Source organism: Phalacrocorax aristotelis, chromosome 6, assembly GCF_949628215.1.
Source record: "Phalacrocorax aristotelis chromosome 6, bGulAri2.1, whole genome shotgun sequence".
Classification (NCBI taxonomy): Eukaryota; Metazoa; Chordata; class Aves; order Suliformes; family Phalacrocoracidae; genus Phalacrocorax; species Phalacrocorax aristotelis.
In genome coordinates, this window is record NC_134281.1 from 2,311,260 (window position 1) to 2,327,661 (window position 16,402).

Sequence of the window (16,402 nt, forward strand, 5' to 3'; positions counted from 1 at the left end):
TCAGACACCTGCTCACGAGACCGACAGCTTGATGCCACCACGCTTCATTTCTTCATTCCACATCAGATCACTGCTTTCAGCCCAGGCTGCCCCTCGGGTCGTTACGCAGAGGAAATGAAAGGGGGACGGGGGAGAGGAAAGAAGCTTTTTTTTTTTTTGGAGGTGGGGTAGGTTTTTTTACTTTCCTGCAGTAAGCAGCCATCCCTTGTTCTATTAGGTGAAAATCCAGCACACAAGAAGGCATCTCATGTCTAGTAACCAAGGCAGATGAAGCTGGCAAGAAAGCCCTGACCAGAGAGCAATCCCTTCTCCAAACCATGAACTGACTTTGTGTGCTGTTTCGAGGATATGGTTGAGAAGTCTCATTTCCCCCAGGGAAAAAGAAAGCTATTTCCTCCACACCTCAATTATGCATTCCAGAGCTAACCAGGCCTAAGGCAAAGACAGAGTCAAGTTATCCTTGGAGACAAAGAACCGTTAAGTTCTGGTTGAGGCAGTCTTTTTGTTCCTCCCCAGAATACCCGGCACTACGCCCAACCTCTAAGATAAAGTGAAGCAACATGGCATTTGCCGCAAGGGACAGCAACAGCTCGTAGCAGCGACAGTTCATGACTAAGGCTGGCTCACAAAAAAAAAGTGAATTCCTCCTCCTAGGGGCACGCAGTCAGAGACTTACATTCTCCACACACAAGACTGCCACAGACACCTACAACAGAACCAGAGACCTGATGGGTGACTTTTGGTACTTAAGCTAGACACCTCGAGCTCTTCAAATGGGCCAAGTCACGGAGAAGTTGAACGAGAGCCACAAATCTGCTTAAACACAGATTCAGGAATGTTTTTCCTTTACTCACCCCTACTCCCAGGTCACCCTGAACTGCTGAAGCTCTCCCGTCTGGTGAATGGCAAAGACCGGGTAGACACACTCAAATGAATCTTTTCCCTGCGTGTTGGGAGATCACCTGCAAGCTTCGTGATGGCCTTACAAGAAAAACACACATAAAAGTGGTCGAAAACACCGTTTTTTAATGCGGATTTGTAAAATTTAAGCTCAGTTTTGAAAACTTAGGACATTTCATGAAAGAGCATTTGGTCCTCTTAAAAATTTCCCATCCCCAATTAAATACTTCATGGAAAAACAACAATTAAGCATACATTGCAGTTTTAATTAGGAAAAATCTATATTGCACATTATACCAAGAAAAACAAAAGTCTGTTTCAGCAAGTTATTCCAGCAGTGTTATCAATTTCATTTTGATATCATTGACTGATACAGAAGTTTTAATTCTAGTGCATAACACGTGCCCTGCCATTACAGAGTGAAAATGTATCAAAGCAGTTTTAAAACAGAGAAAAATCTGCCCCTTAAAGAATACAAAGCCTTTTACCACATAGTCAGCACCAGTCTCCTTGTAGACAAACCCCATTCCTAAGGAAAGATGACTGTCAGATCACCTTGGCAACACAAATTTCAATGCGTTTTCTAAGAAGCAGCTGACCATAGACTATTTGGCACTGTAACCAACGGTCCAAGTCACTGAGGGCTGACAGGCTGCAATACCTGCCCATCCTGTTCCCATCCTACAGCTACCCCTCACTCTGTTTCTGGCCACGTACAAGAGGGAAAAGCACAGTGGCAGAACAGTTGTGCAACTTCACTGTAGTCGTGTAATTCTCCGAGGAAAACTCTGAAACAGATTTCTGTGCGTAACGCTTGGCTGGAGCCCTTCCCAGGGTTCCGGTGCTTCAGAAGGCACAAAACACTGAGAGGCGATTGCAAGGTATATAATGCACATTCAGAGAGCTAAACTGCAAGGCAGGGAAAAGTCACTACCAGGAGCAGCCACCAACACACCCAGGGCAATGTCGGTCCTGGCACCCACCACGCCGGGACTTTAAACGGCCAGTTGCGGCATGCTGCGCTTGGCTCCCGCACCACCAAGCCCTTCTCATTTCAGAGCTACAATTAGATCTTTCAATCGTCTCAGAATCATCTTCAGAAAGCCCAGACATTTTTGCTTTCTGCACTCCCTCTACGCACCCTCCTGCACTTCTTCGCATGCGTACAACCTGAAGCGTACCTGCATGCCAGGCAACGTTTACTGGTTGGTTAAGAAGCTATACCTTCAACCTCTCCCAATACCTCTTTGGATCATAACACCTTGAATTTATGTTTTGCTTTGAAATAGGCCACTAAGATATTCCAGTAATAGGTTTGCAAAGCCAATTCTACAGGGGCTGGAATTGCCAGCTGCCTCAAGTATCAAGGCAACCGATCCTATTGCAATGCTTTGGGAAATCTTAGCATATTTCCCTCTCCCCGCTCCAACCCTCCTCCCCTTAAAACACACACATGACTAAGAAAACATGATTTTTTTTTTTTTTGCCTGAATACACGATCCAACTATCATGGAACAGAAGGTTCCGCAACGGAGTCCCTGAGATGCGTCTGTATACTAAAAGATTCAAACAATAACCTCTTCAGCACTAACTTCATATTTATTAGAAATGTTTTGAGCTGCAACATGCGGTTTATGAAAACTGATGTTGTTATAAGAAGGTGAAAATACAGCAGATCAAGTTTGCCCTTATATTTAAGCCTTAATTTAAAAATAATTAACCCAACGGTAACACTCAGCTACTTCAGCTGTAGTCAAAAGTAAAAAGCATGTAAGCAATGGGGCACCACTGAAAAAAAAACAACTGCTATAAAGTTGTTTTGGCCTCAGTTTGTTTTCATTCCTCCACAGCCCTGCTTGAATTTAACTGCTTTCTTCTCGAAAGCGTATCTGAGCTGTATTTCAAGACGGTGGAAGAAGCAACGGCATTTTTTCACCACCCCTCACCAGAAGCAAAAGGCACGGTTTACAGGTGCAGCACAGCACCACAGCCAGCATCGACAGCTGCTGCAGCCGTGACTGTCTTGTGGCAGAGGGAAGTTAGCACACTGCAGGCTCAGACCTCTGACTGCCTGCATCCCAGGGTGATGCAGAGGCAGCCCCGTTATGAACTAAGGTGACACTGGGAATTAATCCAGCCCATAAGTATTCTTTGGGATGAGCACAGCAGCTGATATTCTTCCAGTATCTTTAAAAAAAAAAAAAAAAAAAAACAGAAAAAAGGAGAAGTCATCTCATTTGTAACTTAAAAAGTAAGTTACTTTGGGATCCACTGTATTTTGTTACCAGCTACTCAGAAATACTTTATCCACCTTCCCAAGCAAGCTCAGTTTTTCCTACTAGTGAAGAAAACTTAAGGCACTAACATATTATTGCTGTCAGGAATGTGAGATAGTTTGTTCTTCATGTACTGTTATACCAGTTCTTAGCAGCATCTCTCCTGAAAAGGCACTAGATACGTGGCAAACAATGAAACTTTTGCAACTTCTGCTCAGCTAAGCTATACAAAGTTAGCTGCTCAGAGAGCTGAGTGCCTTTGCAATTTCCCCTTCCCCCCTCCCCATTCCCTTACAAAATAAGACACCCGATTTGTTTTATTACTGGGTTCTGCAGGCTCTTGCGACCGTGCAGTTCTACACAACTGTGTATATGAGGGACATCGTGACTACATGGATAGCTTCTCATAGGATCAGGAGTTATCTTTTCAAGATACTATTCTAAATGCAGCGTTTTTGTTTCAGCAAAACCCATTACCAGTGGGTTCCTACCTGAGTAGTACTTAAGGTTGTGTATTGCTAGTCGGAATAATCCAATGGCTAAACTTGGTGTAAGAAATTGCACTTTCCCATTCCTTCCCCAATCCCAAGATCATTTCAAATTAAATACTAGACCCTTTTCTAAAGGGACATTTGTAATGCACCTACAAAGAGGTAGCTAAGTGGCACATGCCAATTTTCTTTTTTTTCTTCTAAAGTACAGCCAGCCTTCATTTGCAACAACATTTTTCATAGGAAGTCTTAAAAGAAATCTCTATTCAGGTGGCACATGGAGTTACCACAGTTCAGAAGAGGGAACTCTTAAGAGAACTCAATCTCCCTTCGTGTCCATAATTGAAAACTAACAAGCATGGGGGATACCCAAGTGACTCAGCATATGCAGGTGTGTAGCTGAAGAGGAGAGGAACGTCTGCAGCCAAATCCCATGCTCCTCCTGACATATGATAAAAGTTACTCTGAAGAACCATTCAGATCAAGCCCACCATTCGATCAATCTGTCTCATGTAGTTACTCTTCAACGGCAGTAAGTACCTCCTCTCGTCAGGAACTCTGTTACACTGTCAACAAAATGAGAATATTTTTAAGAACTCAAATACCAAAAACAGGCAAACCCACACCCCCTGTAATCTCACAGGCGTTTCAGCATTAGTAACCATAGATTTCCTCCCAGTACAGAAAACTGTACCCAAGAGCACTTTTGGTCCCGGCTCTCCCTCGCTTTTTGCAAACTTAGAGCACAAAGCACATAAATGAACAGCAAGTGTTTCCTTGGTGCAGGCTGCGAGCTTCCAAACACATGCCAAACTACTGCAGCTTGTTATTCAACTGAGACTTCCTTCGCTATGACAACTGCGAATGTTTTTTAAAGTAATGCTCTTTTTCTGCAGGAGGAGGAAAAGAACCATGCTAGAACCTGCTAGCAGAGATTTTAAAAAAATTGTTCCGTATTAAAAACGTATCTGCCTTGGTTGGCAATAGGCACTAGACCCATAGCTCTGTACTCAGCTGATGCCTTGCTAAGAAAGGTCACCTTTACACGCCTCACAACCGTTCTGAGGGAAAAAAGCTCTGTAGAAATGACCCTCTGCTTTTCTCTTTCCCCATTACAGCAACACAGGAAGATTTTAAGGGCAAAGAAAAGGGGAAGGGGAAAAATAATGGGAAATAAGTTAACAAAGAATGAAATAATTGCTGCAGAATACTTAAAAGGGGACAGGTTTCACCTTCAACATAACCACTCTTACATTATCCTAATCCATGCCCCCCACTGCTGAAAGTGTTTTTCACACGGAGCTTCTCACATATTTGACATTTATAAAGGAAACACCGCAGAGCCCTAAAGTAACACTTCCAAATGGCTCTTTTTCTACTGCCTGACCCAGTTCAACATAGACCCCTTCTCCAGCACCGCAACCAGGAACGCTCTGTGCATCCCTTACATTAGAACTGAAGTTGACTGCCTTCAAGTCGTTAGGTTTCATTTTTCCTGCGCCGTCATCTTCTCCAGGGAGGATGTCTTGCCACAGTGAGTTACGAAAACGTTCATCCACAGACACTATATGTCCCTCGGTAGTAAACATATACTTATTTCCAGATTTATGCAGTGGATTCTCTTCATCAAACAACTAAACAAGAGATGGGAGAGACAGCTATAGCACGTGCACAACATCCTTCATGCCCCATCAACAACAAGTTCAAAAGCACGTGCCCACGCATTTGAAGGATCACACGAAAAGCGTACCTTTTAGTGCTAAATGGGTAACTACCGTTAGAGCAAACGGAAATAAATAGTTCTAATGCAAGGGATTTATTTTAACAGTTAAAAGGGCAGAGCAAAAGAAAAACCTCTCACACAACTTAAACTGCCCTTATTTTTCTAAGCTGCACTATGCAGGCATTTCGAGGCTGGCATCCACTGTTTCCATTCAGTCGCAGATTTATTTGTTTTTCTGCACTAAAGGAGATTGAGAACAGCAGCTTAAGCAGTGTTGGCTCAAATGCTTTCCCCTGTGACTGCCAAAGCCTGATGGGGAGAAATCGGAGGCTGCTGCAAGGCAGGCAAAATGGCTACAGGCAGTAATTTAGCTCAGAGCTGAGCAGTAGCTTCCTTCAGTCTGGCCTCCTCTCTTTTCCAGCTCCCCCCCAACAAGAACTGCCAGCTCTCCAGCCAGCAGCTGCCCAAACCTCCAAGGTGAGGGTAGGGTCAAAGAAAGAACAGCAGCACATTCTCTGTGATACCTAAACCCCTCTCCCCTCCAGAGCGCAGCACAGTTTCTAATTAACAAGATCCTGCCTCCTCGCTGTGTCATGTTTGTGCACATCACATAAGGGAGTATCTTTGAAATGAAGAACACATACATACCAGGTACAAATATTTACATGTTTCACTGAGAAAAAAGCTCTCCATTCGATCTTCCTTTGTCTTCTCCACAACGTGGTGTAAGGTGGCATAGCCACACCTGCAAGATTTAAGATTAGTTTGGGTTTAGGTCCCACGTGTTCTGATCTCGACACGCTCCCTAGATATTCCTTGACTTCAGACCACTCCCAATTGTCACTAAGGGTGAAGTTAAAATGAAACAAGTCTCTTTTACAAGCAAGCACTGATTATTGGTTTCTGGTATTCCGAAGAGACGATCATCATCGACCCTCTGGCTCATCTATCCCATCGTGCAGATTCATTAAGGGTCTCAAAGAAGCAAGATACTCTCGTGGCCCCCGCACATAACAGGTGATTTCCCCATACTGAGCGCACGTGAAACCCAGGCCTGGAAGCCTGGTCTCATGCAAAGGTTTCTTCCTGAGCTACCTACTCTTCCCTCCCACCAACACTTAACAGATGACAAAGCTGCAGCTCTCTCACAGTGCACTTGTAACTCTTTCAGCCAACCCCTTACACAGCATCTGAATCCCACTGAACTGCAGAACGGCACTGGTTTATGCTGTCCTATGGTTAGTAGGGACTTGTCTACCGAATCCGTAAATACCAATAGTTGAATAAAAATTCGCCATCTTCCCTCTGACTCCTGCAAGAAGTTCATATACTCAGTATTACAGTCAGGATTCACTGTTACTGTCCTGAGCCGAAAGCTGACTTAAGCTTCCTTTGGGGAAGCCTCAAAAACACTGCCGTATTTTAAGCCTTTTGAAGGCCATCCCTCCAGTTTAGTTAAACACCAGGGGCACACAAGGTTAGAAATATTCTTGCAGGATCCACAGGAAAAAAACATCCAACTACTAATTTACCAGTTTTTAGCAACTGACCATCAACAATGCATTTTGAAAGGTAGTTATAAAATTCTGAAGGTGTAAAGTCATCACTGGACTGTAATTTCATTTTCAGATGAGAAAGAAATAATTGCTCAATAAATAAATCATTGCTTGTGGCTTTCATGGAGGGTTGGGTTTTCTGGTTTACCTACGGTTGGCAGATTGGATTCTATATAATATTTACATAATAACATATACATATGTAGCAGTGAGAGAAGACAAACATTGAAGACTGACTTGGCTTTTGTATAATTTTCCAAACTCTGCAGAATATCCATTCCCACATGAAGGTAAAATGGGTTCTTTGTAGCCTAAACAAGGAAGACAAACACAAGTTAGAGTCAGCGATTTCAAAATCTTGTAAAAATATCGCATCAAAGGCCTAGTAGTATCAGATTCTCATGTATTACAGTAAACTTATCTTTAAAGGAGCATGACTTCGATTACTCTATGCAAGCTTCTCACATTTGCTTTAGTGCAAATCCTCATAAAACTTGTAGTAAATTCAAACTCTCTGATAGCTTTCTTCCAGCCAGAAAGTTATTTTAGTTTACTGTATCTTCTGCCAGTTGTAGACTGCACCGAGACCATACAGCAAGGAAAGCTATTACATTTACTTTAACAATTTCTATTAAGATGTCACAAGTCTCTACCTTGTAAAAATCTGCCAGCTATTTTTTGAAAAGGTTGTTCAGTCTCATTTTTGTCTGTCTTATAAAAAAGGCTATTTTTAAAGCAAACAACATAGCAACTACATGGCATAACAATCTAGGGCCCGAACAGAGACCTCCGTGTAAAAACAGGCAGATCCTGGGGCACCAAATGTTAGCAGGCCAGAGGCTAGGGGTAGAAAAAGTGACTTTCTGAACAAAACCATTTTTGCCAAAACACGAGCTGTAAGCTCCAAAAAGTCAAGTACCTGATAAAGAAGATACGTAGATTCCACTAACTCCGGCCTCAGGGGATAAAAAGGAACATCCGGTGCTTGCAATTGCCAGTTGTATCTTTCTGGGAGAGCTCCGTATCGTTTCCATATGGCGTAGTAAAAAGCATGGAGACAAATAGCATCTTCCACATCTCCTATCAATACCTAGGCACAACAGCAGCCATAAACATGCATGCTTAATACTGCAAGCCAGCAAATTGCTTTCCGCTCTGTATAAGAGCACGTCATATAATGAAATACTCCCCTCATAAGGACAGACCAAAAAAAACCCCACAACCCACCAAACAAAGCGCTAATCAATTGATTCCTTCGCGCTAAAAGCTTTAGCGCACTCGGCTTCACAGCATGGTATACAAATGCTGAGCTTAAATGAGAAAAGTGAAAAGTATCTCAAATCTAGCAGGGTAGGCCAGGCCTTCCAGTATTGTTATGCTGATGCAGAAGCTGAACTGCCTTTAGACTCTTATCAGAGGGGCCAGATGCAAACCCACAGGTTGAAGCTCATCTCAGAATTGATGCTTAGACTCATTCAGAGCCTAAGATTAGAATGAGCCTTTCTGACACCCCCCTGTGTCGTTTGGTCTTTAACAGAATAAAAGTTTACCTGCAGTCCGGGAAAAAAGGCTTGCAAAGAGTCAATCCACGTGTTCATCAGCTGTCCCGTGAACATGTTTACATTAACGTACAAAGGAGGGTCACCTTCACCTTCATTGCAGGCTTCTCGACTGCCAAGTAACAATAAGCATATGTAAATATTCGTTATTTGCGAAGCACACAATGCATGTTTCATTTCACAGCACTGCCACCAGCAAAGAGAATGAGCCACGCATCTGTCACGGGAGGCTCAAAGCCATTTTGAAAAGACCCAAAATATCAGTCATGCTTTCAGAAAAACTAATTCATAAAGGTATGTACATCATACTGAGTTCAGTTTTGGGCCCCTAGGAACAAGAAGGGCCTTGAGGGGCTGGAGCGTGTCCAGAGAAGGGCAGCGGGGCTGGGGCAGGGTCTGGAGCACAAGTGTGCTGGGGGGCGGCTGAGGGGGCTGGGGGGGTTTAGCCTGGAGAAGAGGGGGCTGAGGGGAGCCCTTCTCGCTCTCTGCAGCTGCCTGAGAGGGGCTGGAGTGAGGGGGGCTGGTCTCTGCTCCCAAGTCACCAGTGACAGGTGAGAGGAAACGGCCCCAAGCCGCGTCAGGGGAGGTTTAGGTTGGATGTGAGGGAAAATGTCTTCCCTGCCAGAGGGGTCAGGCCCTGGCACAGGCTGCCCAGAGAGGTGGGGGAGTCACTAGCCCTGGGGGTGGTGTTCGCAAACCCTGTAGACACGGCACTTCAGGGCATGGTTTAGGAGGCCTGGGGGTGTTGGGCTGGCGGTTGGACTTGATGATCCGAGAGGTCTTTTCCAACCTTAATGATTCTACGATTCTATATCCTAAATTTATGCCAGCAGAATCTCTACCAAAAAGTCACACTAGGTAAGACCAGGCCGTAAGAAGTACTAAACCAGCCAATTTAATACATTTCCTTTGCAGTGCTGCAGCCTGCTCTCAGCCTAACATGCAGTAACTTGGACGGTAACCAGTTTAGCCTCTTTGCACTGATATGCTATACGAATCGGTTGACTAAGAAGTGAAGGGAACATTAAAATTTAATTCCACAGTGACTACCACGGAAATAAGACTTTGCTTTTTGAAGAACAAAAGAGAACACAGATTTTTTAGAGCATGACACAAAACACTCCTGTCTTGCTGGAGCACTCATCGCTTAAGAAACTTATATGAAATAACATACCCTCTTCTTAAGTGGTTCTGAATGTTCCGATAAGCATCACTGAACATCTCCAAGTCTTCCTTTTCTCCAAAGAGGATGTAAGACTTCAGAAGGTATTCGTAGAATGAATCCGACCCTGCTCCCAATCCACTTTGCTTTCCAACCCAATGACCAGTTTGAATATTTACAACATTTCCTTTCAGAACAGACAAAATTTTAGTCTAAAGTTGCCAAGTACATCAGAGAAAAATAATCAAGAACCAGAACTTAGAAATATTACATCTTCAAAAATCTTAAGAATCAACGATCAAAGTTTACTATCAAAACAAAGTGGTACAGCGCATTCATCCAAGGTACTGACACACACATGCAGTTGTTTTAGGTACTCGTATTCATCTGCCGTCCTAAATTATATTAACAGGGAAACAAATGCAAGAACTTCAGTTTCATTTCCCAGTTTCATGAAAAATTTGTCTTTGGACAACCCATGTCCTAAGAACTCATTCAGATACTCCATTTTCCTTAAGAAATCACAAAGCGCCATTTGGTCAACCCAAATGACGAGTACACGAGAACAGCGTGACTCAACAGCTACAGAGGAAGCAGATCAACAAAGTTTATGACACCTGAAAGACACCTGTAGCATGACGGCATTCTGCCACAGGAGACTGAGGTAGGTTAAAACATGGAGCCAGTCAACATAGAATCACCTCAGAGAACTTTACCTAGCAGTCCAGTGTTATTGCTCCTGAGACTCCAGAGTGCTTTGACAGCTCTCCTGGCCACCCATTCAAACGTGGAATCGCCAAGAAGCCGGCTAAGGATACCAAACTCCACCAGCAAAGAACCTGCTCCTGCAGTACAAGTCTCGTTATTGCTGTCTGGAGGTACCCCCTTCTTCAGATTGACCTGTGAAGCAGGTAGAGAGTGTGCTATCAGCAAGAAGGCAGGCTGCACCTCACACAGCTGTGCTCTCATCTGCACTCGTGTGTTTGTTATGAAGCCTTTTTATTAGTTTTTGCAATATGTGGCGTGCAATGTTTATACAGTTAAAAAGCCGACATATCACTGCTTGGTCGAAAAGCTTTCCTGAAGAATTCCTGAAATTCATCTTCTAACTTTAAAACATCTTGCTCAAGGTGGGCAACCCTAATTTTGTTACTCTTATACTTGCTAATCCTTCCAAATTTCAGCCTACTTTTTCATCATTTCTACTAAACATTCAGGCTCTTCCAAGGGCGATGCAAGTACTGCGCCCCCTCATTCAGTGCTCTTGAAACTCGGAGTTTCCTCAGTGAATGCTCCTCAACTTCCCCACAGAACGAAATGCTGAAGGGAAGTCACACCACCCTCAGCTGCTTTACCAGCCTCTGAACAGAAGTGAAATGCCATGCTTCTACAGCCTGACAGGTCTGGAGGAAAAAGCAGTGCTCCTGCCCCCAGAAATCAAAAGTAGTCAGGCAAGTGACGATTAGTTTTACAGTTTTAGAACTGTTCCACTAGAACTGACACCCTTCTCCTTGTGAACCGCATCCGCTTAAAATGAGAGGATGCAGCATTCAAGAATACCGCAGCATTCTTGAGTGCTCGCTGAGCGGCATTCAAGAACATTACAAATTCCAAGCCCGGTATGACACGGCATGGCAGTTTTATTTTATCACAATTACCTTAGTACCAAGGCACCAAAAAAGCACTTTCCTAGGCGATTTGCCTTTACAGTATTTCTTGTTAACCTTCTTAATGACAACGTCGTTTGTTGCTGTGTGATATATAGAAAGAAAGCGCTGGGCAGGACACATTCCAGCCAAACAGCATGGAAACAAATGACTGCTGACCCGTACGGAACAGTATGTACAGAGGGAAAAACAGCCTAAATAAAACATTTACTCAACATAAGGAGCAACTTATACATCACCCATGTCACCATAACTTAGCGCGGTTTACCCCCCCATGCCATTTTAACATAACTTAGAGCAGGTTCAATACCCCAAGCACACATATAAAGGCACACAGGGCACAGGATGCGAGTTGTAGAACAGGCAAATTACTTACTTTCGATTGTTTCCCACTGTGCTGATGCATGCACTTACCCGAGGGTATGGAATTCCAGTTTTGGTGTTCTCAAAGGCTGGAAGTAGTCTCACTGCTAGGTCGTGAGCCATATGCAACAGCTCATTGTCATAATCCTTAATGGTCATATCACCAAAAGGCTGTTTGGTATCTGTAATTATTATGTGGGCAGAAAGCAAGCTTCCCAAAACCCTATGGGAAAAGGGAAAGATCTTCAGTGTTTGAATCTGATCTGAACATAGCTCTTCAGCTAAGCCCATACCAGTATCACGTTTAACAGAAGCATTACTTCGTGCACCTTGCAGGTGCTACAGAAGAGATCTGTTTTCTTCCCCACCGGCAGTGAAAACCTCTAAAAGTCATGTTGCTTGTCACCCACAGCAATCCCAAAATTTGGTTCTGCAAAATTTACCTAACCCAGTAGCTCCTTACAACATACCAAGTCTACTTATGAGTGAAGACCTCCTTGGCCCTGCAAATGGCATTAAGGTGCTCGTATCAACTTAGTATTCAGGAAAAAGCCTAGCCGAGTTAAGCAGCAACTGAACAAACGCTGTTTAAGACATGCAGGAAATGAAGCCATTTAAAAGTCAGACAGTATCTTAAACTCATCTTGAAGACAGACAGGCCTGTTTTTCACCTAAAACGAAAGTGAAAGCAAGCAGAAGGTCCATGGAAGAACACCAAAACAGGGAAAACCCGGTCAGCAGGGTTGTTTGTTGTACCCGGAGCAGTCTCTCCACTGCAAGAGTAACACGGAAAAAGCAGCAGTCTGCAAGCCAAACACAGCTGGGACTACCATTGTATCGCTGCTTCAAGTCACATGTGACTCACTAAAAGTGTTTTAATTATGAAAGGATGGAATATTTTCAAAAAATGTTAAAAAACAACTTACTCGAGGAACAATTATGGAATAAAGCCTACCAAAGACATCCTTATCAATTATTTTACTTTGGTTCTCCCGTATATACACAAAGTCTTTAACCTTGTTACTGTTTTAAAGACAGAATCTTAGAGCAACATACCTGATTGTTGCCTCAAAAACTTGGACAGTTGAGTCTTTATCAAATGAAACAGTGTCAATCACCAACTTCACCGCTTTCTGGAATTCTGAGGCGTTTCCCATTACCTTTCACATAAAAACAAAGCGGTTTTGTCTAATTGTTGGTTCAGAAGAGGGTTGGGGAAGAGAATGGCAAGTTCACATTTTAGTCCAACAGTCACATTAACTAGATACAGAACAAGAGCACTTGGAGCTTCTGCTAAGAAGACTCTCCAGAAAGTCACCCATCCTACTGACATGTAGAAGTGCTTCTTTTAAAAGTTATGTTAAAACAGGGAAATCCACAAAGATATATTGTTGTCTGTTTTACTAACCTGTGCACTCATGTACTCTTCTATCCCCAACATCAGCTTTGTGAGTGATCTCTTTGAACAGGAGTCTAAAAACTCTGTAAGATCTAGCACACTGTTTTGACTCCACACTGCGTGCCATGCCCAGGGGTTCCCTCGTGCCAGTTTTCTACAGGTATATCTTAGCAATCGGTTTCCACTATATCCAGAGACAGATGTAAATTCAGCCCCAGCTTCAAAGAAGCAGGAATGTGAAAGGAAAACACAGATTCCCGCTTGCATAAGTTCACGATAAGGCTGGGTGTACAGGAAACCTACCCAGCTCTTTAACCATCAAAGAGCCAGCCTGCTCTTTCTGTTACCCAGACCTAGAGGGAAAGCGTTCCCATGCTTGCTCTGAGCAGATGAAGAGCAAAATAGGCTTTCTCCGTGCAGAAGCTTCTGAAACACAAGAGACTCTAGGAACCAGGAGTTTTTTATCTGAGAAAAGAACAAAGTTGTATACTGCCCCAAAAGCTATGGGTAGGACACTGAGCCACGGGCAAATGAGGACAGGAAGGCAACCGTTTCGCCAACACACAATCAGCCACGTAGCACAGATCCCTAACTGCTGTTTCGGATAAAACCGACGTTTTCCTCACTTCCTGCTTTCAGTTCAGTCCGTTACTGCCATGTTCGGTTCAACAGCTGAGACCTCCACACGACAGAGCTGCAACGCCACCTTAGCAACAGGAGATATTTTACAACCTGAAGCACACGTACAGTCCTTAAACACACCACCTTCTGCACAAGAGGAGAGAAACGCACCATGGATCCAGTGCATCGGTGTGTCCCAACATGCCCTGGCTGCAAAAATGAGACTGTGAAACCTAAGGGGGTTTCTAAACATGCACAAGGAGTTCAAGAAAGGGGCTCTTCTCCACGATACCACACCACTGGTACTACTAACACAGAACAGATTTGCTTCTCGCATTATCTTCAAATTTTAACAGAAATGCATATGACAGTCTATTTCAGCAGGCAAGAAGCAGCTTTATGCCTTCTCCCCTCCTTCCTTTCACTGCTCTTCATAGAGGCTTACATGTCAGTCAGGCCCTCTCTGCCAAACAAAACATCAGAGCTCTTTCAGTCATCTTGAATAAGATGAACTCTCCTCCTGACACGTCCCTCAGCAACCCTTGCAGATTCCAGCTCAAATCCACCCTTCCTGACCACCAGAGTATAGCGGTATTCCTAAGGAGATCCCACCCGAGCCGTGGGAAAGATCTCCAGCATTTCCCCCATCTCTTCTGGAAATCTCTCCTGACACAACCCCACAGGCTCTTACCCTTCCCTGCACGTGTAACACTGCTCGCTCGTGATCCAGCTGTTAGCTAGTGTAACCCAGCACCTTCTCCTCAGAAGGATTTAATAAGTTCTCACCTACAGAACATTAGACCCTTTTACTTCATACTGCTGAACTTCGTTATAATTTTTAATAACAGCATCTCACCTTCTCTTCGTGTTAAGAATTGACCTCTATTTCTGTCAGCAACTCTGCAGGAAACATTAGCACTTCTTGCATTAAAAACATTATCACGCTGAGGCTGTACAGCACCTGTCCCATGGCAGGTCCTTCGAAAACACTGTGGGGTAACTCCCTCCTGTTTGAAACCTTCTATTGACGTCTTCCCTCAACTTCTCACCAAGCTTCTCTACTAAGTACCCCTCTTCTTCAGCTCCGCTCGCTTTTTTTTCTTCTTAAATATGGAGCCGATTCAAGATATCAGATCTGCTGCGGTTATAAGTTCACCCTCAGAGCAAGGGACAATACCAGCGTCGTTCAGTACCAGGGCAGATGAACCTAGCATGACCCATCTTCAAGAGAACACTGAACGAGTTAACGCTGTACTACGTCCTTATTTTCCCCTTTAACTCTTTCCTTCAAAGTCCGTTCCAGCAGGCCGCCTGCTGTCAAGGCGGCAGCTCGTTCCTGCCTCAATCCAACCACCCCATAACCCCGACCTGCAGCTTCCCAGCCCTTCTTAACAAAGCTCCGTGCCCGAGAGCGAGCCTTGACTCCTGGTTTCCCACACCAGGGTTGGGAATGAATTGCAAAGGCGCCCGTTTCGCTGCCAGCAGCCGGACTAGCAGAAAAGAGCGAGACTCAGGCACGTTCAGGAGCATCTGGGACTTCTCATCTCTCGAAGCCTCTCATCGACTAAGTCAGTCTTTCTGACTTTAACGTCCCCATTCCGGTAAGATGCTGCGTCTTGAGTTTAATTAGCAGAATTAAGCTTTGGCAAGGCATCCCAGCTATATAACGTACCTTTGAACTATTCAGTTCAAAGTTTCAGTTTTGAGCTGAAAAATTAAGTTTGCTCATTCCGGCTGCCAACGCGAACCTCCTCAACTTCCCTCCCGGTTAAAGTAATATTTAAATTAATGGAAATAAAATAGAACAGGGTGATGCAGCGGGTCGGGAGCCTACCGGCCCAGCGAAGCGCGGGACGGCGGACAGACGGACCGAAGCCTCCCCCGCAGGACCACCGCCGGCCGTGCCCGGGGAGGGGGCGGCCAGCACGGCGGGGCAGGTTATGGGGTGCCCACCCAGCACCCCCTCCCCCCCCCTCCAGGACTCACCGCCAGCGTATCCAGGGCGTCGATCAGCGTCAGCGAGTAGTTTCCCAGGACGTCGTTGATGTTGAGGTTGGAGCTGGGAGGGAAGAGCCGGCCGTGAGGGAAGAGCCGGCCGCGAGGCCCCGCCGCGCCCGGCCCCCGCACACCCCACGCACCCACACCCCACCCGTGACTCACGGGTCGTGGCGGTCGGGCCCGCGGCCGCTGCAGTGGAGGGGGTCGAGCTCGTCCCGCGGGAAGGCGTGCCGCATGTAGCTGTCGTACCCGAAGACGAACATGCCGCGGGCGGCGTCCCGCAGCCGGGCCCGCAGCTGCGGCGGGAAGGCCCCGCTATACCGCCGCTCGTACTCGTCGCCCCCCGCCGCCGCCGCCGCCCCACCGCCCCGCCGCAGCAGCGAGCCCCAGTGCGAGGAGCCGGGGCGGGCGGCGGCGCCGGGCGGGCCGAGGGCAGCGGGCGGCGGCGGGAAGGGGAAGGGGAAGCGGCGGCGCAGGCAGAGGCCGGGAGCCAGCGCGGGCAGCAGCGCCAGCAGCGCCTGCAGCCCCAGCCTCAGCAGCAGCAGCCCCAGCACCACGGACCGCCATTGCATGGTCGCCCGCGCGCCGCGCGCATAGTTTAAAGGGGCCGCCCGACCCCCTCCCGTCCGCTCGACAGCCCCGGCCGCGCTCCTTCGCGGCGCGTCTCCTTTAACAGCGGAAGTGAAA

General features: G+C 45.6%; 1 protein-coding gene across 1 annotated transcript; it reads right to left on the reverse strand.

The window, feature by feature from the left end:
- Nucleotides 1-1,006: 1,006 nt before the first annotated feature.
- EDEM1 (ER degradation enhancing alpha-mannosidase like protein 1) lies at nt 1,007-16,402 on the reverse strand. The gene is made up of 12 exons (XM_075095595.1): nt 15,878-16,402; nt 15,704-15,776; nt 12,754-12,857; nt 11,749-11,920; nt 10,384-10,567; nt 9,680-9,854; nt 8,497-8,617; nt 7,866-8,036; nt 7,184-7,257; nt 6,039-6,135; nt 5,116-5,301; nt 1,007-4,233 (listed from the first exon to the last, which is right to left on the reverse strand). The coding sequence occupies exons 1-12, from the start codon at nt 16,285-16,287 to the stop codon at nt 4,144-4,146; spliced, it is 1,857 nt and encodes a 618-aa protein (XP_074951696.1). The 5' UTR covers nt 16,288-16,402; the 3' UTR covers nt 1,007-4,143.